The sequence below is a fragment of the Oryzias latipes genome, chromosome 6 (assembly GCF_053564925.1).
Source record: "Oryzias latipes strain Hd-rR chromosome 6, Olatipes_Hd-rR_3.1".
Lineage (NCBI taxonomy): Eukaryota > Metazoa > Chordata > Actinopteri > Beloniformes > Adrianichthyidae > Oryzias > Oryzias latipes.
In genome coordinates, this window is record NC_136242.1 from 30,710,597 (window position 1) to 30,738,472 (window position 27,876).

General features: G+C 40.3%; 1 protein-coding gene across 2 annotated transcripts; it reads left to right on the plus strand.

Annotated features, from left to right (window-relative positions):
• The first annotated feature begins 969 nt into the window (after positions 1-969).
• Positions 970-27,784, plus strand: spire2 (spire-type actin nucleation factor 2). Of its 2 annotated transcripts, XM_023956038.2 has the most exons (15): positions 970-1,391; positions 9,374-9,417; positions 11,450-11,830; positions 13,968-14,048; positions 14,152-14,316; positions 15,129-15,215; positions 16,863-16,980; positions 18,071-18,237; positions 19,723-19,930; positions 21,037-21,158; positions 22,094-22,231; positions 22,309-22,376; positions 23,284-23,311; positions 24,415-24,512; positions 26,976-27,784. In XM_023956038.2, the coding sequence occupies exons 1-15, from the start codon at positions 1,106-1,108 to the stop codon at positions 27,250-27,252; spliced, it is 2,268 nt and encodes a 755-aa protein (XP_023811806.1). In that variant the 5' UTR covers positions 970-1,105; the 3' UTR covers positions 27,253-27,784. The 2 variants fall into 2 exon arrangements, 1 of the variants encoding a protein (XP_023811806.1); XR_013656472.1 differs by lacking the exon at positions 22,309-22,376.
• The last annotated feature ends 92 nt before the right edge of the window (positions 27,785-27,876 follow it).

The following is a 27,876-nucleotide window of genomic DNA, read 5'->3' on the forward strand; positions in this document are numbered from 1 at the left end:
ATCGTGTACACTAATGATCTAGTTCAAAATATTGATGCTAACTTGCATTTCTATGCTGATGACATAGTTATTGTTACGGTTCAGCTCTAGTTCAGACCATTGAAACCCTGCAGAAAGCCTTTGTTGTTGTGCAGCATTCGCTTGTTCACTTAAAGAGTTCATAATGCTGATAAGACTGAGTTGACCTAAGTTTCTAAAAAAGTTTCTGAAGTTCTTCCTGTAGTGTCCACCCTTAAAAGAAACATTATCGAGGTAGTTCATTAATATAAGTACCCAGGTGTCTGGATTGATGACTCCCTAACTTTTAACCCACACATAGAAAAACTTGTAAAGAAATTCAAACCAAAACTTGTTTTTGTCTTTTGCAATAAGCAACGCTTTTCTTTTGAAGTAAAAAGCGACTTGTTGCTGCTACTATTTTGCCTGTGAGCGATTCTGGTGACATTCTGTAAATGAATGACCCGTTATCCTGTCTTCAAATGTTAGACGCAATGTTTCATTCTGCTTTGAGGTTCATAACTAACTGTAAATCGATGACACACCACTGTGACTTCCACACAAGAGTAAAATGTCTTTCCCTGGCTATTCTGATGCAGTCCCATTGGCAAACTTCTGTTTACAAGGCCGTGCTTGGATTTCTACCGCCTTACATGTGCTCCTTACTCAAGAGGAGAAACGTTGAAACTGGTACTCATTGAGATTGGATGAGCTGATGCTGTTGACTGTGTGTTTTGCTCGTGCAGAGCTGAGAAAAAAAGCATTTCTTCACTCTACAGAAAGATTGGAAGCTGCTAGATCTACTGCCTTTAAATGCTTTTAAAATGCGACTGAAGGACTTAGAGACTGCTTCATTAACTTGCTAGTGTTATTTATAAACCTAAAAAAGCGTGGATGATACAACGACAATAATAATAAAAATAATAACCGTACTAAACCTTTTATTGTTGAAAAGCCTAAACCGGAAGTGCTACTTATCCATTGTTACCTTGACAACGCCGGACATGATTAGGTCCAGCTGCTGAGAGCACGTCATGTGGCGCACGGGGAAGCACTGTGAGAAACGGACGTCGTAAATGTGAAGCATGGGCTCCACGGAACCACCGTCATGGCCAGATCAGCAAACAGAGGCGCGAGGGACGGAGATTCGCGCGTGACCGCTGCCACGGACCGCGGGGAGGTGCGGGACTTATCCGAGCCCCGGGAGCTGTCTCTGGAGGAGGTGCTGAAGTCCTACGAGCAGCCCATCAACGAGGAGCAGGCATGGGCGGTGTGCTACCAGTGCTGCAGGGGGCTCCGGGTCCCCCACCCTCCGCCGGGGAGAGCGGACCGGGTGAAGGACCCGTCCTCCCTGCTCCTGTACCGGGACGGAACGGTGGCTCTGAGGCCGAACGGTAGGGCTGTTGACCCCAACTCTCCTTTGAATAGACTAGAAAGAACACGTCACCCAAAGTATTTTAGTGGAAAATTTGATGTCATTAAATGTTTTAAATACATTTTTTAACAGAAAAATTTAATCAAATTTGTATTTCAAAGTTCTGTAAACATTCTTAATTCTGCCATAAATTACAGTTTTGTTTATCCTTAAAATAAACAACAGGTCATTTTTTTTCTTTTCTTCATCAAAACATGTTTGAACAGCAGGAGTTGACTTATTTTCATTCAGAATAAGCCCCAAGTCTTACAACAAACAGCGTTTTAACTCCACGTCACAGACTGTCTGTGTTAGTCTGCATCCCTTCGCCTGCAACAACGACTTTTATCATTCCGGCAAACCATAAATAATTCATAGAGTACTGCTTCCACCCAGAATGCCTTTTATGCAAAGACTGTTTAGGAGATTTCAAAGGGTGAGAGGAAGAAGCCCCAGGGAATTCCATTTTCCCATTCTATTTGAATTTAGCTTATACCTGCATTATGTCTTCCTGCATCTGAAGGATTCATGTAGGCAACCTAAGACCACGTTTCTCCTCTTATCTCGGGCAATAACAGCTTTAAATTCATTAAAGTGTAAATTTCAGAGGTAATTGGAAGCTTATCTCCCTGAAATCACATAAATCAGAATAAAAATTGATGTTTATTCCTTGAACAATGTGCATACAAATCAGATCCTGTGGGGTCAGGCGCAGATTTCTTTAAACTATAAACTAGAGGTGTAAAAATGACAGATTATACATACTATTCAAACTGATATAAAGGTCACAACATACATGTTGCACAGATAAAAATTGGTCATACTTGAATATCCGTGGAAAAAGTGAGAAAAGTTATGGTCTTCGCGTGAAATTTTCCCAGATGTATCGCAAATGATCCACGTTAAAATTTAAATGCAGATGAAAAACGATATTTTTTGCAAAAATTCTAAATATTACTGGTTGTATTTATCATACTTGGTATAAAACATGAGGTAGAATTTCACTGAGATGGAATGACTTTGGACAAAAATGTTCACCTGTCATAAAAAGGAGAAAATTGACCATAAAATAACATTTTTCTGTATTTTAATGTAGTTAAAATGATTAATTTTATTATAAACTTGACATGTCTAGTCACTAAAAATCAGATTTTGGTATATATTTAAAGAGTTCTATGTTGTTTCCTGTGAGGTAAAACTAATAAAAACAAAATTTAACTTTTTTTTTTTTTTTATCAAAACGGAAAACTTTAAAGTTCTTATTATGTTCAGATATTTTAAGTTAAGAGAAACTATGAAAATGAAGAAAGACACCAACAGTAGGAGGATCTATGCTTTAAAGGACAGACTTCAGATGGACTTTTACTCGTTTTCTTAAACAAACATGCTGACAAAACAACATGAGGGTACAAACACTGAGCTGTGTCCAGGTTCATGAACATTTGAGCTGTTTTTGGAGCTCTGCTCCCGTTAGGATAGAGCAGGACGAGGAAAAACCCTGAAGTTTTTGTCTGGTAGCTCGATTATTATGGTGCCAGCCTGTAAAGAAGGTGCAAGGCCATCATATAAAATCATTCATGACTATTATTGCTACTTTTTTCTGTCTTTGAAGGCAAATTTGACCCCAGTGCCACCACCATCAAATTCTCCCAGAGGAGGATTTCATTTTTTATCATCAGAACACAGTAGATTAATAAATACTCTTTGTAAAATGTTCATATTTATTAGGTTGATGTCATGTTTGGCGTTAAAAAAAGAAAAAGAAAAAGGAGCATGTGTCCCAACAGCATTAAAATCCAGGGCACTAAATAGTCCCCGCACTATTTGGTCTTTTAGGGGTCATGAAGTAGTGAGGAAAAGCTCTAATGTTCCTGTGGAGTTGATTTATGACCTTCGGGGGCGGAGAAACACAGAGGATAGGTGACATCACAGGATATTCTAAGAATATCTCAGTTTTTATCAACATTTTCTCAGTGCCCTACCCACCCATTTTAACTGCACCCTTTACCGCAGTCAGAGTTGGGTTTTTTTAGGAGTCGGTGCATCAAGGTGCAGAAAAATGTCTGCTCATTTGGTTGCCACAAAATTAAAAAGAAAAATATGGTGTCTAACAATTCTATCAACTAAAAACTATGATAATATGAGTAAAACTATGATTTGGTGTGAAATGTTTTAACTAACAAAGACTTTGAGTACATAAAAATGTATATTTTCTCAACAACGCATCTTAAAAGGCTTTACAACATTTGATTCCGGGGTTAAACTGAAGTTCTTTGGTGTTTTTTGAAACAAAGGAGTTTGTGTTTTGTTCTTTACTGCAGTTTTTAATTAACTGTTTCTTCTAACAGCTTTTTTTTTTCCTGGTAAATAAGCTTGACTTTAATCCTTCTTTAAGGAAAACTTGTTCCCTGCAGTTTTTAATGTGTGTGTGATGTGAGTTTACGGGTCACATCTATGAACCGGGAAGCAAACCACCTTATCAGCATTCACAGCCCACAGTCTGCTCGGTCTCAAATTACTCTCCGTTTCCTGAAAATATACCCTTCACCGGGAGGTCGTAAAAGCCTGCGCCGGAGGACGAGGTTAAAGAGGAACCAGACAGGAGACTGAATCTGCATTTTAATCAGAGACCAAAACACGCCGCCGTTAACAATCCTGCCGTCCCAAACACCACACAGAATTCAGACTTTCTGCTGCTCCATCCTCCTCATCCTCCTCTGTCTGCCGGATGAAGCATGACTGACGGCAGTAAACACAAGAAGCCGGGTGCAGCAATCTGATGCCGCTGACATCAGCTGCAGGGCTGTCTGTCTGCTGGGAGCCAGCACAAATCTAACCCGGGACAGCTGCTGCTGCAACGCCAGCAGTGAAACGAGACACCATTTTTAAGCCCCCTTTCTGTGGCAAAACTAGTTTTTTATTTTATTTTTTTGGCAAATATGTCTTGATTCTCAGACACTCAAAGAAGCTGACTCATCTTCAAGCATATTGTTGTTGCAAACACAGAAAAAATCCCTCCTGCAGTCTCTCTGGCAGCAGGTTTGGTTTGTTCGGTCCCTGAACTCCAGGCTTGAGTCGCTAATGCCGTGACTCAGAGCGGCATTGATGCTTCAGTTGTGAATCAACATTTCAGCGGTTTATTGTGACGCATCAAAGATGAGGCCGACGGTCGAGCTCAGATAAGACCAACTGTCAAAGTCCAGATCTGCTGCCAGAGCAAAGGTTCTCCACACAGCAGAACGATTTCCTCTTTTAGTTTACTTCCAACATCAGATTTGACTCAACAGATACGTTTTTATATTGCATGTTATATAGATAAGCCTCTTCTAGGCATTGCTATAGGTCTGGCCCTTGACAGGAGTTTAGCTGCCTTCATTTCAGTTTAAATGCCCCCTCGTACGAGTTTGCATCTGGCTCACAACTGTACGGCTGGATGGCTCAGATATTGCTCGCCATTTTTAATGTTAGCTTGGTGTTGTGAGGGGCTGTAAGCTAGCGGGAGAATGTATAAACCAGGAGTTGCCCACAACTCGAAGGTGAATTTGTAATGAGCTCCTGCTGCTCTGCAGAAACTATGTCCTGGAAAACGACACGCTGAAAATAAATCACAAGACGATTGGAGGGGGAGTTTAAAATGCTCTACCTTTTCATCATCCCACCTGCTCCTCTGCTCCCACCTTGAGCTGAAATTAAAGTCTGAATTATCATGAAAATATGTCTCATCTGAGTCCTTATGTCAGCCGTTCCCGTAAAGGCCGTGGTTATCTCACCTGAACCCTCACCTGCATCTCTGCTGTTATTGAAAGTGAACTCCTGCAGATGGTTCTAACGTCACACATCCTGTTCCAGACACGAACGCTCACCTTCTGAGGGTCTTTCAGGGCTCAAGCATCACTTGTGTGTCTGAACTCCCTCAGGGTTTGTGGATCTTCATCAGCGTTAGTTTCTGGAGCTGTAGAATTGGCTCCTCTGATAATTCTTTCTTTTGTGACTGTGATAACACTCTGACACATTTACATGTTGGGAGTTAATGTATTTTATTTAGGAGTTTATTTACCTCACCTTACTGTTTATAAGTTGTTGTTCTAGTTGGTAAGACAGAGCAGGAAGTGTTGAATCTTCTTCAAACCTAACAGTTTGTTTTTCTGTTGGAACAATTAGGATCAAATGTGGTGTAAAAAATAGTTAATTAGTAATTCTGAGGCTATCAAATAAACAAAAACAACATACCCTGTGATCTCAGATGTAATTGAAAGACTCCTGCAGTTTTAGCTGGAGGCGTTAATTTGAAAGACGTTTTTCTTTTTTTAGGAGAAAATATTCCTGAGGACTCCCTGAAGGCTCTTTAGAAAAATCTCTGATCTGCTTTCTAAACAATACCTGGTGAAATCTCATTAAACAGAATTTAAGATGACATCATCAACTGAGCGCCTGAAGTCTGAGGCCGTTTCTATGTTTGATGGACTCCTGTGTATTTCAGAAGGGGGGGGGGGTCCTGTCATAAATCTGGTTATAGGAAAAAATCATGTTTTTCTGTTGCATTTTGGGTCCTTGTGTATTTGTTGACACTCCTGCTCTTTTTTTAAAAATTCCTTTTTCTCTCTCTGTCACTAAGGATTTCCATTTCCATGGCAACAGAGGGCAGTTTTATGGGAATTCTTGTTATTGTTTGTGTGAGATTCAGGTGGTTTAGGGTGTCGAGCTTCAGAGAATCAAACATTTCCACCAACTATGTGATTTCCAGCTGAAGAGAAGTGATTTCATGGGATTTAATAGACAATTATTAGATTTTTACCTGCTGGTGATCAAATCAGTTTCTGCACAGACCCAACATGGCCACCATAGTTTTTCTCTACCTCAGCTCAAAGACACTGACCCTCTAAAATGTGTGACTTGTTTCATGACTGAAATTATCATTTGACCTCTAAATTTAAAACAATATTTAAGAACAATTCAGGAGCTGCCACAAAACCATGACTGTAAATTTGGTGTTTCTTAAGCTGTAAGTGATAAATCATCACTTGAGACTGTCATCCTAATTCCTTTTTAATTCACTAAAGACATTTTAAGCTACATCTTACTGAGTTTAAATGTATCCATTTAATTCAAGTTTTGAAGCAGTATTTATGTCTATTATGATTCAATTACTAAATCAAATCCTGAAGACCCACCAACACGAAAATTGTGTTTTTAACATGTTCATGTGGCATATGTCTTTTTGACGGAGGACATATATTAAGAAAATTAAATTTAAAAATTATATTTCTGAGCATTTCTTTATTAAAGTTGTTGCAATTAGGAGCAGATGAAAAAGTGCCGTTGGAAAAAAGCGGGTATTTGTGACACCCTGCTCCAAGCTTTCTGTAATATGGAGGGGAAGAGGCGGTGGGGTTGCTCCACGCCAACAGTCCCGCCCACAACACAGAGGGGAATTTCTGATGAACCCTTGCTGCTCTGCAGAAACTATGTCCTAGAAAACAACAGTTTTTTTTATTTGGCTAAAAACAGTATAATCATAATTTAAAATACCACTGGGAACACTTTAACAATACATCAAATGATGACTGGATGAGTCTTCAAGCTACATTAGATAAAAATGATGGATTTTTACCAAAATTTTAAGAAAAATGTAATCTCTTAAATTATTCTAAATTTTCATTACTTTTCTTTTAATTGCTAAGCTTATTTTATGGCAGCAGACTGTCACTTCCTTCATGCCCTGTTGGGATTTCAGTCAGATGTTAAAGTCCCATTATCTGTCACAGACCTAGGTGTGTGATATGTGTCGTTTAATCCCCCAATCCAAGCCCTGTTGTGGTTTTTCAAGACTTTTTGTTCTCAAAATTCACATCAGAAAGATGTTTCAGCGTCTATTTGTCTAAATAAAATGACTGAAATTCCCATCTCTAACATCCAGGATAAGCTAACAAACAAAACAACAATGTCCTCCTCTGAGAAGCTCGGTTTGTAAAACAAAATGTCAAACAGAAATGAAAAAATCTTCATGTTTGTTGTTTCAGAGTTTCGCTATACGATATAAAGAAAAAGAGTTAAATCTATTCTCGTGTAAACCCTCCAGGATCCTGTTTTGGAGTAGAGAAACAAAACTAAGTGTCATCCGCATATTTAGAAACATTAATCAGTTTGAAAGGGATTCTAAGAGGAAAATGTTAACTAAAAAAAAAAAAGCAACACCGTTTGAGAAAGTGAAAAACACTGAGAAATTAAACCTGAGATGCTATGTGCACAACAGGCATGTGATGCGTGTTCAATAATGTGCTAAATGGGCATTCTTGGACAAGCTTTTAGCACATGGTGTTCACACTGGACTGTCACTACGGGATGCCAGCGCATGTACAGACAGTTTCAAGAGGCTAGGTGCAAAATGTTGAAGAGGTGCAAATCTTGCTCCAGGCTTTTTCTTTCACAGCTCGATTTATAATGTCAGAGATATCAGAATAGAGACGGGTGCAAACATAATTGCTTGTTTTTCCTTTATGATCAATTTTCAGACGGTTAATACTCCCATGTTTTGAAAAGGACGTATATATTACTGCTAAATTCAAGTCCCTGATTGGTCAAAGTTCCGCTGGTTTAACTTTCAACACACGTTCAATATGGTGTTTTGTACATAGAGCCCGGACCTAAAAACATGTGTCGCAACGCGTGAACGTGAGACTTTTGAACGCTTGCATTTTGAACTCATGCATGTGAAACGTGCATTTACGCGTGTTTGCATTAACCTTTTATTGAAAGTGGTCCATTGAACGCCCATTTTTGAGCCCGTGTGAACATAGCTTTTTTTTTTTTAAAGAGCTTCTGTTGTTCGAATAACGTAAATAAGGGACTTGTTGTTTAGAAGAAATTGGATTGATGGAAAAACATCTCATGGTGGAAAAAAACTGACGCTTTAACAGTCTTGTGTCTCCTGTATATTTCTTACTAGATTTCTTTCTTCTGAGCTGGAACAATTGTTTGCACCTTAAAGAAGAGCTTCTCCTCCTTTTGTTCTGTGGACTGTTTCTGTGAGAAAGTGCTGTAGGTATCGTTGGTCTGTGGTCTCTGCAGTGCATTATGGGAACCTGTGTGACAGGTTTCCAGGGCTTCAGGATATCGTCTCGCCCCTGCGTGAGGAGGATGCTCGCAGTGGTTCCTTTGTTGCTGCTTTTCGCAGTGTTGGGAACAGAGAAGAGCTCTGTCGCTGCTGGGTCACAACCGGACCTCGGCCCATTGTAGCTGTACCTCCGCCCCCCTCCCTCCATTCTCCACCTGTTTTATCTGACCCTGTACACCTTTTTCAAAAAATATTTATTTAAGAACACATTTCAGAGTGAAGCAAATTCAAATTTTTTTAACATTTTAAGTTGACATTATCTCATCCAAACCCCATCAAGTCCTTATGGTTAAAATGTGAAAAACAAGTGAATATATAATAGTTCTGGTGATTTGAACACTAATCAGTGGTCAAATGGATCTGTAATTATCATCCTCTGTGGTTTCTCCTCCTCTCTGAACTCTCGTCTCCGTTGCGTCCCTGCTTCTCTGTCCGTTCTCATGTTTCTCTGCAGTGAAAGCTGCTGAATGAGGCCTTTCAGGGCCCGCCGGTGTCATTGCCTGTATCTGTGTGTGGGGGGGGAAGCCCCTGTTACACTCTCACGAAGGCACATTAACAACACAAGTCTGTGTGTGGAGAAATGAGTCAAAGGTTTTTACCAGGACTGTTTTATTCAGGTTATTCAGTGAATGGATGTATAATAGACTTAAGTTTTATCATTTTTTTTATACTTAAATGGTTGAAGAATTTCAAAGGTTTGTTTGTTGAAAAATGACAAATGTCTCCTCATCCATCCTTTGCTCTCTACCAGCACTGATCTGTTCACAGGCCTGGCTTTGTCAGAATAAAACAACAATCAAAATGTTGATTTTTCTGTCTAACACTCCAAATCTTTCTGTCTTTATCAGATGTCGCTGACAAACCGCCTTTTCCACCCACTGCAGAGTGTGAGGTAAGATGTTGTTTAATATTCAGGTTGTAAACACTGCCTGTGTTTATTGTCAAACTTCTGGTTAAAATGATTAATTTTAATTTCAAGTTTTACAAAAATTTTACACAGAAAAAAGTTTTAAAGAAGAGTAGTTTGGACATAAAAAAGTAATTTGTTTTTACATGTTTAGTTGGTAAAATCATCTATTTCTTTATGTTTGATAGGATTTCTCAGCTCTAAATTGTACTCTACAAAGATTTATAACATCTTATTTGAGTAAAACATTTTCTCCTTCCAGTCACTAAACACTTCCAACCTCAAACCTGCTGATATGTATGTATACAGCGTATAATGACATTTTTTTTTATCTTTATCATTGGATATGTCAATTGGAATTAGAAACTGATTTCAGTATTGACATTGAAATAGACTTTTAGAAAATCACATTTTGTTTCTTATTAGATTTGAGCCAAACCAGATGCATTGAAGTGTTGTTGTCACAAACTTCTGTGGTCTGTGTGAACCATCAACTGTGTACTAGAACTGGACAGAGTGAGCGTGACATCACCCATAGATAACACGTCCGACTCCAACTAAACAAACTCAATTCAGTCGCCATTTTTTTGCGAAATTGACGCCACTATGTTGGAACCAGACGCTGTCAGTATGCAGTGATTGGTCCAAATCGGTCTCAGTCATTGTTTCTATGGCAACCGCTTTCGCCAAGCAGAAGTGAGCTTGTTGAAAGTCCACACCCCTGTCATTTGAAAGCAGGCATCACAAAATCTGTTAGTCGGTTTCGACCATTCCATGGGAGACCACCTACTTTTATTCAGACATCGGATTGGTCAATTTATGACTTCAATAATTTGCACTACAGAAAAAAATAGGATTATCAACAATATGTTAAAAGAAAAGGTATCAGGGTAAAAAATGTTATTCTGACAAATGGAATGACTGACTGACTTCCTGTTTGGAATGTGAGGGGGCGGGGTCACTCAGTCCAGTCCTCCTATACCAGAGGCCGGAAATCTGCTGCCCTCTGTGGTTCTGTAAAATAACTATCATGTTCTAAGATTGTCGTGGTGCCAAAGTCTGTTATGGGATGGAAAGTTATTTTAAAAAGACTGTCAGTAGCAAACTTGTAGGGGACACATGAGCGCCCGAAAAACATTTTTTTTCCTAGACTAAAACCGTCCACTTCTGCGTAAATTTGATTACTTTTGCGTTAGGGCGCCCCTACTATCCTATCAACTGTCTGCTATGATGATCATATGTTGCACTGTCTGTGTAGAACACGCTGGAGGGGGGAGGGGGGGGGGGGGTTACATGCAGGGGAAAACAACTCAGAACTGCAGATGATGTGAACAGGTAGAGAGGCGGGGGCGGGGCTTAGACCCCGCAGCAAACACAGAAAAGTCTATTCAAGGTTGTGGAAAATGGACAAAAGATCAAAAGAAACATCACGCTCAGAAATATTTAAAATAAATAATTAAATAACTATCCTGACAGTATTTTGAATCAATACAAGTATCGCCAAATGAACGATCGCGATATTTCAGCGAAACCATTTTTTTTTAAACACCCCTAGTGTAGCAGCTCCCTGTGCTTTTATTTCTGTGGGAAACTGATCCAATTGGCTTTTTGAGTGGTAAAGGTTGCCGACCCCTGTCTTATACAGTCAGCGGTTCTAACAGAGCATGTAAGTCACAGCCAACACCTCCCATGAATGACTGCTTATTTCAGCACCAAAGTGAATTTCAGTGTCATCTGCATATATAGAAATAAAAGTACCTATTCCCTGAGAGCAGAACTGAACAGGAAACATATAAACGGAATATCAATTTAATGGAAGACACCACAGGAATAAGGAGCTGAGAAATCAGAGCCGCTGTAAAATGTGAAAGGTTATTTTGATGCAAGCAAGAATTGGAGTTTATCTTGCAGCTCAAAGTAAAATCTGTAATTTTGTAGAAAGCATCTATAAAAAATCCACTAAACCGATGAGGTTGTCTGTGAAGCAGCAGCTGACTTCTGTGTGGATCTCCTCCAGCTGGTCCAGTCCCTTGGTGTGGTCATCTACCAAGCTCTGGACTGGGGACTCGACGACAGCGAGGAGAGGGAGCTCAGCCCACAGCTGGAGCGCCTCATTGAGAAAATGGTTGCTGGGGTCCAGGAGGAAGGGGTCCGTAGCACGACCAAGAACAGCACATCGGATGAGGGGTACAGTGGACAGGAGGAGGAAGAAGAGGAGCAGCAGCAGGAGGGAACTACAAGACCAGTGTGTACATTCCGCCAGGTGATGGCGCTGTGCGCATCTCGCCTCGCCAACCCCAGTGTGGCCCCCGAGCACTACCAGGCCGTCTGCAGGGCTCTGTTTGTAGAGACTCTGGAGCTGCAGACCTTCCTCACCAAGATCAGAGATGCAAAGGAGGTACTGTAATCCTCTTAAGAATCTCACTACATCACAGAATTGACAGTAAATTCAACATTTTTGGGATCAAGATGTTTTTAAAACCCTTTGAAATCCACAAAAAAATTAACAATGTAATTTTTAATGAGATATAGAGAGTCTTATTTTACGTTTGGTGATTTGGTACGTTTTTTGCCCACCAAGATGTTAGTTTAAGATGCAAAAGTCATGACACGGGTGTTCAAGAAAAAAGGCCTTTACTTACCCACTGTCTCAAATTTGATCCACACATTTTTAACATGGTGTAACTGTTCAATGAAACAATTTTCATTCTTTCAACACAGTAAATAGTCATTTATTGAAATGAATAACAAAAGACGAGTTATTCTCACTATAAAGTTTTGGAAGTTAGCAAAACTTTTCCTGCGTGTGAGCAGAAAAGCCCATCTACTGCCCCTAGTGGCACGATGATGAACTACAGGGCAGAGAACAAGGAGGCTTTTTATTGATTTGATTTTATTCTTATTTTGCTGTAAAACTAATTTTTTTGATTTATCTTACGGTAATACACATGTTATAAAAATACAGAACATTCATCCATTCAAGATCAATCAGTTTAATACCTTGCATCAATTATGAGCTGAGACTTTTAACACAAGCTGCTTTTTCTGGAGTCAGTAGAGTCCCTACTGTAGCCCAAAAAGAAAATGTTATTTTTATTCTGATTGTTATTCAATGCTTCACACTTGGAGCAAAAATGACCTTTTCTGTTGTTGGATCATCAACCGTCAGGAATCAGGAGCTCAGATCTCTAAAAAAAAGTTTAACTATTGATTTATTTGTTCCAAATGTCTCTTAAAATATTATCTTGCCAAACAAAACAGTTCCTTTTCTTAAAAATACAGTGGTGCCACTGCGATGAACTGTATTGCATGGTTGACAAAGATGTTTTAGAGCATTCATGAAGCTCTGTGTGGGTCTGAGGTTGGAGACCAAAGGTCATTTGCTCTTTGTGATGGCAACATGAGCGTAAGGAGAAGATTATGAATCCAGAACATACTCCACCCTAAGAACAAATGGTTTCAGGGATGCTCCACCATTTCCATGACAACCCAGAATTGCCTGTTCCACAGACCTCGGAAAGGAGGGTTGCGGGTTCTGTGTCGTCCTGCCCCCAGTCTTGACATGTCTCCAAGAGGACATATGCAGAGATTTTTAAATGAAAATGCGCTGCTGCCAGAATGTCTTCAGGGGTTTGACTATTTTTTTAAAAGATGAACGATTGGGTGCAAGATTGGATGAAGAGGAAAACATTTCGATTTTGTTCAGTCTGTGACACCGGATGCTTCTAATGAGGAAGATCTGCTTTATACCTCACTGGACGCTCTTTCCCTCTGCCTCCAGAGATGCGCACCTGCCTGTGCGCTCTACATTAGAAATGCTTCTTACCGCACTCCATTAATATTCCTGTCTGCAAACGCCAGAGCAGATGCTGGAGGAGCGGCAGACATGCCGCCTCCACAGCCCACACTGTCACTGCGGTGAAGCCTGCACCGCTGCATACCTGCTGAACTGTCGATGAATCCATAGCTGCACAAACAGGTATGGGTTCATCGACATGTGCAAAAAAGAAAAAGAAATCACGTGCAGGACGGTAAAAAGCGGCATCAGCTTCTGGATGCTTCATCCCTTCCTGTTCTGGAAGAAACACTTTTTCCCTAAAATGCTTTTTTAAAAATCAAGTTAAGTCTTTCTTCAATCAGTAATCAACTTTTTTCCTGAATGAAATAAGAGAGGAAACGAAGACGACCAAGCGACTAAAAAAAAAGAACCATTATCCGTCACTTCTATTGGATGATTTGGAGAATAAAACTCACTTTTTAGTGTCTTCAGAAACTATAATTCTTAATGTGATCAAAGTTTTTAGCCATGAAATCATCTAATGTTTGGTTTGGGTTACTTTGTGACCTGCATATAAGATTAGACACCAAACCAATAAAAAATAATAATAAAAAACACATAAATAGAACCAATAATGGAAGCTTATAAAACCAGAACAATAAAATATTTGGGAAGTAAACATTTTAAAGTGTTGATAATTTGGTTTTGGCTTCATGTGTGACATGAATGTTGGGTCATCTTTCCTCTTCTTCCACAGTTGCTGAAAAAGATTTCAACCGAGGAATCTCCTGGGGACAGATCTGCAGCCGAGCTGGACGCGCTGAAACACACAGACTGGGTGGGTGGAGGTGACGGAGTTCACTTTGTGACACAGGGGACAATGCGCCCGTGTGTTTGCCTCTTTGACAAATGCAGCCGTGTTGCTGTTGTCTCCGCGGCAGGCTCGCCTGTGGGTGCAGCTGATGAAGGAGCTCCGGCAGGGAGTGAAGCTGAAGAAGGTGCAGGAGCAGCCGTTCGACCCGCTGCCCACCGAGTTCAGCCTCACGCCCTTCGAGATGCTGATGCAGGATATTCGAGCTCGCAACTTCCAGCTCCGCAAAGTCATGGTGAGAGTCCAGAGCGCTGCTCAGGTTCTACTGAAACCAGGGAAGCCGCTCAAAGCCAGCGTTTGGAGAAACAAGTCACATGCTCCGCCACGTGTAGCACCGATGCATTCACTGCAGCAGGAATGCTGTAAACAGCAGAAAAAGCTGCCATGAGGCCTCCTGTGTGGTGCATTATTCAACCCATTCAGCCCAAATCTTCATGAAATTCTCCCTGATTCTGTTGTTTTAGCTTCATTGCAGCTCATTTTCAGGACGTGGAAGTGGACTGAATTAACCTCATCAGATGTTACTGGTATTAGAAAATTCAACCACGTTAAAAAGACTCTTGTAGCCCTTTGGGAAGGAGACAGTGTGGTGTTGGAGCTACACTTGTTGTAATTCTAGTTAAAAACAGAAGTTTTACAAGGTGAGATTGGTATACCACATTTTATGGACAAAGATGATTCAAAGTAAAAGGCCTTTACATGAAACATGAAAAGAAATATTTACTGATAATAGAAAACTAAAACTAAACAACTTAAAAGAAAATGAAATTAGTTTAAAGTAAGCTTAAAGATCCACTACAATCATCTTTTGACCTATTTTCAAAGTGGTTGTTTAATCATGATGATGTCATTTTTAGCCAAAATCCCAAAACTTTTGTTGTTATCTAGGACATAGTTTCTGCTGAGCAGCAGGAGTTCATCAGACATTTGTGGGGTGGGACCGTTGGGACGGAGCAAGTGACTCAGTATTCAATTAAAAAAAATAACCCGTGAGTATCTTTGGTGTCGTCTCACCATCTGACCTTGCGTGTATCGTCTCTTGACCAGGTTGACGGTGACATTCCTACCAGAGTGAAGAGAAATGCTCATGAACTCATCCTGGACTTCATCAGATCTAGACCTCCACTCAAACCAGTGAGTTCAAGTTGTTTTAAAATAATGTTTTTTGTTTGTTTGTTTTTAAACAAGAGGTTCTTAAAACTATCTGTCCCTTTGATGGGGCTTTTTTTTATTAAAGCTGTACTCTTCAGATGACCTTTGTGACATCGTCACCTTAATGTGTCGGCAGATCAAATGTTGGGAAGGAAAAATAGTTTGGTTTGCTCTTGAGACAAAGTAAAACTGCAGGGATGGATGGATGCATGGATGGATGGATGGATGCATGGATGGATGGATGGATGCATGGATGGATGGATGGATGCATGGATGCATGGATGGATGGAATGGATGGATGGATGGATGGATGGATGGATGGATGGATGGATGGATGGATGGATGGATGGATGGATGGATGGATGGATGGATGGAACGAAAATGAAGACATTTTCCCTGGGACCAAAAAAGTATCCATCCATCCATCCATCCATCCATCCATCCATCCATCCATTCCATCCATTCCATCCATCCATGCATCCATGCATCCATCCATCCATCCATCCATGCATCCATCCATCCATCCATGCATCCATCCATCCATCCATCCATCCGTTCCATCTATCCGTATTAACACTCAATAAATAAAAAAGCAGCTTTAAAACATACAATAATTTGGCATTTAACGAGAATGATTAGATGGTATTTAAAAATTAGAGGCATCTCATAGCAAACATCATAAGAAAGTGGGTTAATAAAATGAGTTTCACTATTTGGTGCCCCCCCCCCCCCCCCCCCCCCCCCCCCCAGCATTAAATGGCATTATGGGGCAAACACCACAAAACCCCACAATGCCCACAAACACCAGAAACCACACAAAGCCCACAAAACCCACAAAACCCACAAAACAGCTTAAAGCCCACACCTCTGTTCTCTGTGCTGAAATGAAAACCCCTTTCATCTTCTTCTATCAAGACTAGTGTTTAAAAGTAATTCCTGAAAATGATGCTTCAACTACAAATCAAGTTTCACAGCTGGAATACAGTTTTTTATAGTTCTTTTTTTTTATCATGAATTCCTTTATTTTTTGAACTTGTATCTTCTTCTTACTCATCTAATCTTCTAATGGGCCCCTCATGAAACATTGTAATTAAATTCTTTTAAGAATTTACGAAAAATGATCCTCTAGTAAAATTAACAGAAAATGATTTCTAATGAGCAGTTTTTTCTTCGTTCTCATCAGTCTCCTTATTATTAGAGACATTTTCAAAAAATGTATTGAAAAAACATCCCTAAAATTCATATTAACATCAATTTCTTTTCAAGCCAAATAAGTCAACCATGTAAAAAGTCTCGACATCAACAGAAAAATGAAATATTTTATATTTTTATTAAAAAAAACATTTTATTAACCACATTTTTGTATGTAAACACTAAAAGACCATTAAAGGGGCTTGTGTGAAATCAGGCAACGGAAACCTTTTTCTGTCAATGAGTTTCATTTGTCAGGTGATCATCTGTCGCTGATGATGCATTAACAGGAATATGCTCAGAAACGTAAAGAATATTGACATCCAGATCCCATGCGCACAAATGTGTACACATTTTCACACAAAACTACAGAATCCCTGCTCATTCCACAGTTTACATTCTAGTATTTCAGGATGTAATCTGATTACTCGTCCTCAGGTGTCAGAGCGCAGCCTCCCCCCTCCGCCCCCGCAGCAGCAGTGCCTTCATGACCGGGTTCTGGCAGAGATCAAGCAGGAGAGGAAGCTCAGACCTGTGGGTCAACACCACACCAAATGTAAGGGGACGGTCCCTCAAACCTTCCTTCTCCTCAGTCTGAAGGGGAAAGTCCAGCTGCAACTGCTTTTAGGTCGACGGGCAGAAACTTTTAGCGGAGAGCAGCCACACAGAAAGCAAAGCTGGCAAAAGAAAGGATGATGATGAGAAGGAACTGGGATTTGAACCTGCAACAGTGAAGACTTCCAGAGTTAGCACATGTCTGATGCAGATCAGTTTCAGAAACCAAAAAACGATGCACACCTGGTTGTGTTGTCTGATTAATTCCGAACAAAGGGTTCTGCACTTTATAGAAAAACATTTTCCTCTTTTTAAAATAACTTTTGCGGCCAGGAGTCGCCATCTGCTGGTCATCAGATGAAATGCAGGGGGGGGGGGGTGTTCTGCATTCACCTGCTGCAGTAATCTGTTCACAAATATGAGATTTTAAAAGATCACCTGGAGCCGATGACGGTCTCTTTTTTTCTTTTTCGCTTGGGTTAAACAAAAATGCTGCTGAGATTTCTGTGAGGTATTGATTCTCTCATAGGGTCACAGTTTGTTCATTTAATGTTCACTTCCTACTGTCTGTTTAGGTCATTCTGACCAAAGATCAATCACCAAAGAAGGGTTAGGGAATAAAACTAGATTAGAGATGTGTTTGTTAACCGGGTCTGGATGGGATGGGACATGAGAGCCTCACTGGGAGCGTTTTCTGCTGTAGTGAAAGAACATCAGGTTGATTTTTAGAGCTGCATCCTGTGAAGCACTTTTCCATTTTGAGGAGTGGTTTTACTTTCAGAAATATTGACCAGCTACCAGGCAAGTCAGAGAGTTCATCATCTGAGCAGCTCGATGAGTCTGATCATCGTGGCGTTCAGAGCTGAGAGGACAAAAAGAAATTCCCCCATTTTGGTCTCAATTAGCAGAAATGGATGGATTGATGGATTCTAATGTCCTATCAAACAAGGTCTGAGCAGAAAGATTGAATTAAGTAAAAAGGATCAATTTAAACGAGATGAAATGTATTGAACAAAAGCTAAAGTGTGACTGGGTTAATTGTATCGAGCTGTTCAAATGCACAGAACACATCTGCTGTTTTCTTCCTTCAGCGTTTGGCTCTCTGCCGTGTTTGGCTCAATCGCGTCCTTGCGACGTTAAATCTACGTCTTGCATCGACCTGTCCGCGTCTGGACTCGGGCCTCGGCCTCCGACCCGTCCTCGAGTGCTGCTCAAGGCCCCGACGCTGGCAGAAATGGAGGAGATGAACATCTCTGAGGTGAGCTGCGAAAGGCTGCCCTGCCAAAAGAGGTAGCCTAAAACTAGGAAAAGAAAGTTTATCTTAAGAAGAAAATCACTACGGAGTAGTCTAATTATCTTTTTTTTTAATTAGTCTTTACATATATGCATTTCTGAGCATTTTATTTAATTGTTATCTTTTCTCTGTTTAATATTTAGTTGCACAGGAACAGTGCATATAAATGAACATTTCTGTAAATGTTTGCTACAAAGCTCATTTTGAGCCGTAGCCCCAAACACCGAAAAACACATAAAATTAACAATAAAAATGAAAAGTAAAAGGAGTTTGGAGGTTAAATAGACAGTTTATCAAAAACTTACATCCATATTGATAAAATATCTATTATGATGAAACAATTCAAAGGGTCAAAATGTGATCCAACACTGACATACAATATTTACATGTGCAGGTTCATGCAGTTCATCATGAGTGCATCGTTGTTTAGATTTCTTTGTTCTTTTTTACTGAACAAGAACTCTTATAATAAGATGTTAAAATCTAGAAACAAGGAGTTCAACACAAGCATTCAAAAAGGGAAAAAAACAGCTGAAAAACTGTTAAATAGAATGATAGAATAAATGCTATACCACCCAATAAAAAGTATATTTTGCTAGTTTATAAGAAAATGGTTTGTATTTTGTGAGTTTTTATTCACCTAATTGTGGCTCATTTTGATTAAAGGGACAACAAACTAATTAGTGGGAGATTCATTTTAGAAAAAAATGTCAACAAAATTAGAATCTCAGTACAAGTTGATCCATCCTAATAAATCCTCATAAAATCGAAAACTAGCACTTATTGTTTAACATAAATTAAACTTTTTAAACTATAAAATAATGACTGAATGTCATTCTAACTTCTCAACATTTATTCAACTTTAATTTAACTTCTTTAAATTTAATTATAAAGCAGAGAAAAACTTGAGTTTTTGCATCTGAACATTTACAAACTCTTAAGGGTTTTTAGTGAACAAACGGCCAGGAAGACGATCCCGCCGCTTTAGGCTTCAGGAGACTTTGATCCGGAATCTCACTTTACTTTCACCTTTTAAAGATGCTGCCAGGATCGCTTTTGGAAAATCTGGATCCACTCTCATCTTTGGTTTCCTGCTGACAGAAATGAAGGAATTCCGATGGTTCAATGCGGATTAGGGCAGATATTTTTTTTAAAGGAAACAAGAAGAGTAAATATGATTCATGGATAGGATTTACATGACACAGAGGAGAGAGGGATGATGTGCTTTGTATCTTCTTAAGAGTTTTATCTAAAAATATTTGATGTTTTTATATTTTTGATTTGAATGATTTGCCTACTCTGTATCTCATGCAGCAATTTAAGAGTATTTAGGACAAAATCTAAGGTGTGATATTCATACTCCTGTGAAGGGTTTGACTCAACCCTGAAATAGTTTTTAACCTCCCTTTTTGAGAAAATCGCCTGACTTAAAACTTGAAACCTCTGCAGGAGGAGGATTCTCCAGACGGCAGAGAGCTGAGAAGAACAGAGAGTTCCCCCGCTCCCATGAAGAGGGATCGCTCCTTCTCAGAGCAGGACCTGGCTTTTCTGCGTGGAGAGTCCCAGTCCACCCAGCTGGGGGAGCCGGTCAGGCTGCGGGACATGAGGCCTCGATCCCGGACGCTGACCGGCGCCGGACCTCCTCCCCATCACAGAGGTCAGATGACTCGACACAGAACAGTTTTTCTACCTGACACCCCCCCCCCAGGTCTGCAGAATGGCCTCTATGGCTGCTATGAATGTCAAACACTCAGAACACTCAGGCATTTCAGTTGTGCATCAAAATGTTTCAATATTGCTGTCAAGTGTATTTGTGATGAACTGCAGGCTTCCACGCTTGCAAAGGGACAGGACTGGACCCAGGATTTCACTCTTACCACGTTTTTATTAGTAGTTGGTAGTAGTAGCAGCAGATATTGGCGGTAAGTTAAAAACCTTTAAACAATCAAAACAGAACAATAAATAGACAGGTAAAAATCTCATCTTTGCCTCAAGCAAACTAAACTCTGGTTTTGCCTCTGAAACATGAGCTCCTCTCCTTATGCATGGGGGGCCGTCAGAGGTCGTGACTGAGAGTTCTGATGTACTCTCATTAAATATTTAGGTACTGATAAAGAAGTCTTACGGGATAAAAGTCGTAAAAAACACGTGGGTTTGATCTGTATGAATTTTTTGTACATTTTTGGCTGCATCCATCCAGTGGACATACATTTCCTAAAACTTTATCAATTCTGTGAAAAATGACTTTTATTTCTTTCCTGAGTGTCTGTGAGGCTTTAATGAAACACGTGATCTGAATCAGATGAGTAATGATAGAATCCAGCTTTATTTTTGTAATGCATGACTCTTCCAGCAGGGGGAGACAAAGCCAACTTTAGAGCCTATCTGCAGTCATCAGCAGCTGATCCAAATTATGTGTACAGATGATGTTTACTGCCCGCTTCCACCCGTCTTCCCGGCCCGTTTATTTTCCATTAGAGACGAAGTGACACCTCCCTTGTTTGGGTGGAAGAGGCGCCCGGTCTGAACTGTGTGTGGTCTGCAGAGCTGGACCACAGCTGAGCGGATCTCTCACCGTGTTCTAAGTTACACATGGAGCTGCATGAGCTGAAACCCTCCACTGAATAATGCATGACCGGTTAGAGTCGGTCGCCAATCCCTCCGAGGGGCTGAGACCTGAGACGGGGGGGGCTGATGTGTAATTTATGGACTTCTTGGACCCTATTCTCATGTAATCCAGCATGCAATTGAATTTCCCCACAGCCTCATTCCCCGCCTACGGCTTGGGGCCTCCCTCGCCCGGCCGCCTGTCTCTGAGTTCAGTTGACGAGGCCACAGAGGGACCGGGGACGACACCGGACTCCGGAGATGAGCACCAGTGGATGGTGAGATACAAATCTCAGCAGCATCAGGTCACAGGACTCTGCTTACTTCTTCAAGGTTTTGTCTTTGAAATCACATTTTCTCAAATAAGAGTCACAAGATGCCACTCCTTTGTGTTAAAATTGTTTCTCACAAATGGAGACTGTAAAACATTCAAAAATAACGATCTTTGAAATTAGTTTAGTAAAAAAAAAGTTAAATTTTTCTTTAAGGAGATAAAGTGTTTACAACCTTGAAGTCCCACTCCGGTTAAGTGTATTTTTTTATTTGACTGTGCTGTTTTTAGCTAAAATCCCATGTCGTTTTCCAGGACATAGTTTCTGCAGAACAGCAGAAAGTTTAAACTTTTGTAGAAAAATGTGTCCAGTGTTCTAGAATAAAACCAACGATCTGCTCGCGTTCGAATATTTGTGTAACACGGCAAGCTGAACACATTCTACACAGGAGATTGAGTTCAACAGCCAATCAGGACCCTGAACACGTTGCACTGTAAAGATTTTTTTTTTTAAAAAGTATACATTAAAATCAATGAAACAGTAAGACTCTTCTATTTCATTAGAATGTCACCTCTGATTCGCAGGCAAGACTGTTGGCACGGAGCATCCCTGCCCCCCTTCCCCTCCCCATTGCTGAGAGTTCTTTGTTTACACGTTCTCTTGCTAGCTTAAAACAGAAAAATGCCACAAGATCATGTTAAAAATGCCAAACGCACCATTTTCCTGGGAGTGGGTCTTTAATGCTGAGAAATAAAAGACTATGATTTCCAACAAAATAGACAGAAAATGATCGTATTTTTAAAAATCCAACAGTAACAATAAAGCTGTTGCTGTAAAAGGTCAAAATCAAAATCCAGAATCTCATCCTTTTTTCTAAATTCAGGTGTTGTTAGTGATTGCATCAGAGGATGACGGGTTTTCTCTGCCCTGCTTCTGTTAAGGATGAGTTCAGTCATCCTGTGGAGAGTCTGGCCCTAACGGTGGATGAGGTCATCAATGTGCGCCGAGTGCTGGTCAAAGCCGAGATGGAGAAGTTTCTTCAGAGCAAGGAGCTCTACAACAACCTGAAGAGAGGGAAGGTAAGAGGGTGGCGCTCTGTCTGCGCCGCTGCTTTGTTGCCGCTCACAGGAAACACTCAGCATCTGTCTGTTTTTAGGTCTGCTGCTGCTGCAAAGTCAAATTTCCTCTCTTCTCGTGGCCATCTACATGTTTACTGTGCAGAAGGTACCAAAGAAAACTGACTGAGCATTCTGCACCTTTTCAGCCTTCTGTCATGAATCTTAGTGTCGTTTTTTTTAATTCACTTCTTCTATAAAACAAAAAACACTTTGTAAATGCTTTATAAAAGTAAAGAAATCCATTCATGGATTGTGGCGACAGCTGCAGATCAGTGAGCGTGAACGAGTGAGGAAACATTCCTCAGATCCACACTTGTTCCGTTTACAGGATAAAATGAAGGACAGACCTTTAGTCTAAAAGATTCTGTGCTTGACTCTGATGATGGAAGATAAATATAAAGAAAATTAAGCTTAAAATTGCATTTCTGTGTATGTCTTTAGTCAAATGGTCGTGAATCAGGAGCAGACTAAAAATGCTGTTTGAAAAAGCCTGTTGCTGTCGGCAACAGTCGGCGGGGCACAAGCTTCCTGCTCAGCTTCATTCCGACGCATCCACTTGTAGACGACTAGATCCATGTACGTCTTTGTTTTCTCGTCTGAGCTGGAATCTGGAGCCATTTTTGTTACGCCGTTAAAGTTAGGGTTGTGAGGGGCTGTAAGCTAGGGGGAGAGACTGAAAACAAAGGGCTCTCAGGCTCAACATGGAGGGGAAGTGGGGGTGGGCTTGCCCCACAACAACAGTCCTGCCCACAACTCTGAGGCAAATTTCTAATGAACTCCTGCCGCTTTGCAGAAACTATGTCCTAGAAAATGACACAGGTTCTTTGATTTAGGCTAAATATGGCAAAATCATAATTAAAGACCACTGGGGACGCTTTGAAAATAGATCAAAAGATGATCAGAATGGGACTTTAAGAAGCAGATTATGTTCAAACGCCTACATTAGTAAAAAAAAAAAAAAGAACTCTTTATGGTTTAGGATGAGTATAAACACATGTTTTTTCTTCTGACAGGTCCGTCTGTAGCTCCTGCAGTGCAAAGGTAAGTGACAGATCGTGACCTTATTTTGAACTTTTCAAGAAAAATATTTTTTTAATGAATAAAGATAAAAATATAAAGAGGGTTTTCTTGGAAAACAGCAAAAGAAAGTGGACCATTTACCAAACGATCCGTTGCTCAATCAAAACTACAATCAGAATGGAGCAAACTCAGATCTCCTTCTGTTCTACTTAAAGGCCAATTTAGAGGTTTTTGGAGTTTCTGCTTCATTCTACTCTCTGTGGTTACTGGGAGGGACTCAAAGTTTTACAGACTGTTGGCAGAATTCCGTTAAAGTTTTTATTTCTGTTTTTAAATCAGGGTAGTGCTTTACAACAATCGAGAGTGATCGCATCTCCTCTCTGAGCAGCTGGTTATCAGTAAACTCCACTTCTGCTCCACTGTTTTTTTCTTCTCAGTGAATGTTCATCCTCGTTCCTTTTTGCGTTGGTGCTATCCAAGGCACATTCATTTTGGGAGTGGGGTCATCTGGACCCCCACAAGACGGTGCGCTGAACTTTTCTTGCCAGTGATCTTTGATCTTCACTGGTCTCCATTGCAGACAAAAATACGACCAACCAGTTTTTTGGTTTTTTTTTTAAATTTGACTTAAAAAAAAAAAAAGATTTGTTGTTCAAAGATCAGATCCAGAAAGCAGGAGAACCAGAACTGAGCATGTTTCATATTCTGCGTTCACAGTAAGAAAGACTAAATGACTTTCATGTTCAGAGCTGCATTTGTTTTGTGAGCAAAATGTTCTGATCGTAACAAGAAACAGAGCAGCAGAGGAGCCGGAGCATATTTGTCTCTGCTCACAGTCATTTTTCTTTTTTGTTCTTTGGGTTCTGATCCGTTTCTTCAGTCCTGGCCATGTTGGATGTGTGGTTCTGTGCTCCTTAGGTTTGGACTTTGCTTGTTTTTGTGATGTGTGTGTTGTGGTTCCTTTTTGTTTCTTTGACGTGTTTGCTGTTGTTGCTCTGTGGCGTTTGAATTTGCTCGTTTTGGAAACTTCTCGCTGAGAACCGTTTTCCCGCTCAGTCCCAACGGGACTCCATTTGTCTTTCATTGTTTCTTCTTCTCCTTTCATGTCCCTTCGCCTTCTCCAGATGAAGATTCCCTCCAAGAAAATGGCTCATATTCCTGTGTACACTGTGGGCTTCCAAAGCCCTCCAAAGAAAACTGGACTCCAAAACCAGGTCTACAAGTGAGTCTTTAATCCTCAGTAGTCTGGGGCCTCTCTGAGCTTTTTTACCATGTATTTACGTGATTAATGAATTAGTAAAACTGTTTTTGTGGCAATGCTTGATAGCAATCTTTTTATTACAACCCCAGTTTTTTTCCCCCACAGAAATGTTTCATTATATTGCACAATAGTTCCACAATGAACCTGAAACTGTCCAAATAAACTCAATTCTGATTGGCAGATTTGTTCTTTTTCTTCTAAAAAAAATTTTTTTTAAATGAGATTGAACAGTTTTTATGCTTTAAAGCAAAACTATTTAACATGTAGAGCCTAAATAGAAAATTATAAATCCAAAAACAATGGAAAGAAAAGTACAAACCGTGTGAAAAATGTCAAAAATTAGCCGAAGGTCCACTAAAGGACAACGTTCCAAAGATGTTTTTTGTCCAAGGTGTATCACAATCATGAGTCAAATTAATTTTTGGCCAAAAATTTCAAACCCATAAACTTTTTGAAACCTTCTCATTTAATTTTGAATGAATATCATACCATGATCCATGTCATTCCTGCATCATTATAAACAGAAGATGCAATTGGCCAGCTCACCTGTGAATCAAGAGAACACGAAGGGTTAAGGGTCACTTCAAGGTTATTTCCTTCTGGTAGAAAGCCCCAAAAGCCCCAATCATCACGAAAAAACCCCAAATGATGAAAAGGTTATTTCTGTCAGTCAGTGCTGGTCGGTGGTGCTGATGAGCGCCGTGACCTTCCTATGGAACCAACATCACCGACTATTTTTAGCCCAACTGCTGTTCAATCTGTGAGGAGTCCAGAATCTCACAAGCAGCTTCATGAAGCTCCTGCTTCAGATTACGGCTCTGCCTTCTGTTCTAACACCATTTAATCACCAACACTTGATCACCTTTTCCTGCACAGCGGAGCCACTTAACCAGGTTTACAGGCTCTGATGAGCTGCTTGAAGACGAATTTTGGGTCTGAGGATAAAGTCTTAAAACAGAAGGAAATAATAAAGTTCATTTGTTCTTCAGATATGATTGATTGAATACTTTTCAACAGCTCTATGTAGTTTTCAAATATGTTTTCATACAGTTATAATGCTTTTTGTTGGATACTTTTTCACCTATAACTGATGAAGCTAAATAAATAAAGTTTTACTAAACTATCAAAATACTTCCTTATGTTACACAAATTAATATTTATTTCTTTTTTGACACTTGAAGTGAGAGCTTCTTATGTTTAGGAAAAAAATTAAAAAACTTTATTCACTTTGACTTTTGATCAAGCTATTATTCCTTTTAGGTGGAAAAAGAGTATTATTATGATTATAAATTTCTTAACACATGTTTTTACATTTTATTTTGTGTTTTTGTGTGAATATCCACTAATTTTAATTTTGTATGAGAAACTACTTAAACTATAAATATTTGGGATGCGGATTACTAATGGAAAATAAGCTTTTTGCTTTAAAATTTTTTTTTAAATTCTACAAACTAGTCCAAAAAAACAGAGCATTTTATATAGTTTTAGCCTTTTTTTAACAAATAAAAAATCATTTAGTAAACATTTTTGAATTGGAAGATGCTGGAACTGTTGGAATAAGTATTTTTATTTTTTTTTTCCTTTTGGAAACCTAAATGATGTTCTGTTTTTGTCATAAAATGTAAACCCTTTTTACTTGAACTGATGTGACGCTTGAACTCTTTTTCGAAAGAATCGAAATGTTCCTCTTTATTATTGTTTTGAGCCCCTTTTTCAGGAAATGCCACAAAAACTTGCTGAGTACGCATTTTTCTATTTGTATTTAAGCAGAAACTGTTTTCCCAGAATGCAACTGGTCAGCAAACATGTTTTTCTGTGGATAAGTTGGAACCATTTGTTTGTTTTGGTCAATCACCTCAGTCCCTGGAGTTTGTGCTTCATCTCCAGTTCAATCCAATCAAGTCCCCACCTCCACCCAAACACTTTCTGTAATCAATGTGCCGCATCTGAGCAGCTATTATGCAACAATTACCAAGCTGCCGGCGGCACCTCGCGGCCACATCCGCAGCGAGGAAGGGTAACGGAGAGCATGATGGGATTGATGACTGAATCCCATCATGGAGGACCACAAAAGGTTTTACAAATTCAAACATTCATATTTTCATCAGAATTGCTGACCTTAATCTCCTTGTTACTGACAGATATGGCCCCGCCCCCGTTGCTGCTGCTTCCCTTTGTTTACATTTCAGGCTCTTTAAATGAGCTTAGGGAGAACTCTCCGTTCCTTAATTCCAGCTGATCATCTTCAGCACACACACCTGTCTTTCCTTATCAAAGATTGAAAGGAGAAAAAAACCTTAAAACATTTATGAGATAAAAGCAGCTCTAACATCTCGAGGGGTGTCCTTTTCTAAATGCATGGATTAATGCACGACATCTGCAGCCAATCTCCTGTTAATGCAAAGTTGCCCTGTCTGCCTGCAGATCTCTGAGAACTCTGTCCCGTCACTCCGTGGAGACGGAGTTCCCTCACCTGTATGCTCATGGCTGCACGCTGCGTGACGTCTGCGCAGAATGCACCAAATTCGTGGCTGACATCATTTCCTCCAGCCGCCGGAGCGTGGACATCCTATACAACACTCCCAAGAAGGAGGCCAAAGCTGCTGCTGCTGCCGCCGCTCAGAGGCCACAGCTGCAGCGTCAGTCCCACCTCGAGGCTTTTCCCCAACCAAACCCCCAACTTCCTCCACAACCCCAATGACAGCAGCTCCACCCATCCAGAGGACTCCTGCTCCGACCCCCACATGGTGCACCCACCACCAAACCAGGTCTTCCAAGACCTGCAGCGCGCTCGGCACAGCTGCAGACCAGAACAATCTGCCTGGGTTAATAAAACATAAAGAATGTAGAATCAGAGCGGTGCTTTCTAGTTGAAATGCAGCCTCTAATAATAACTGGGCTACGATGATGCATCTACCAGAATTTTTTTAAAGAACTGTTTTACCCTTTTTAGCCAGAATCTAGAGACTTTAAGCCATGACTGCTTCACACAACTGCATCACTTTTCCATCACCCACCCCCACAGACACACACACACACACACAAAAACACACACTTCTGCACTAATGCACAGAGCTCACCTGACACAGTGTGATGGTGTGAGCAGCTGGGCGGCGCTATCAGAGGCCGATCAGGAAGGGGACGCAAAGGTTTTAGCGTTTTAGCTCTGCTGCCTTGTTTCGGCATGAATGTAACTTTAACAGAAATGTAAAATTAAAGGCTTATGATAAAAATGGCAGTTTGTTTTAAATGATCTTTAAAGGGATTCGTAAAGAGCGGCTGCTGCATCGTGACGGTCTCTCATTGCGAAGCTTGTTGACGTCCT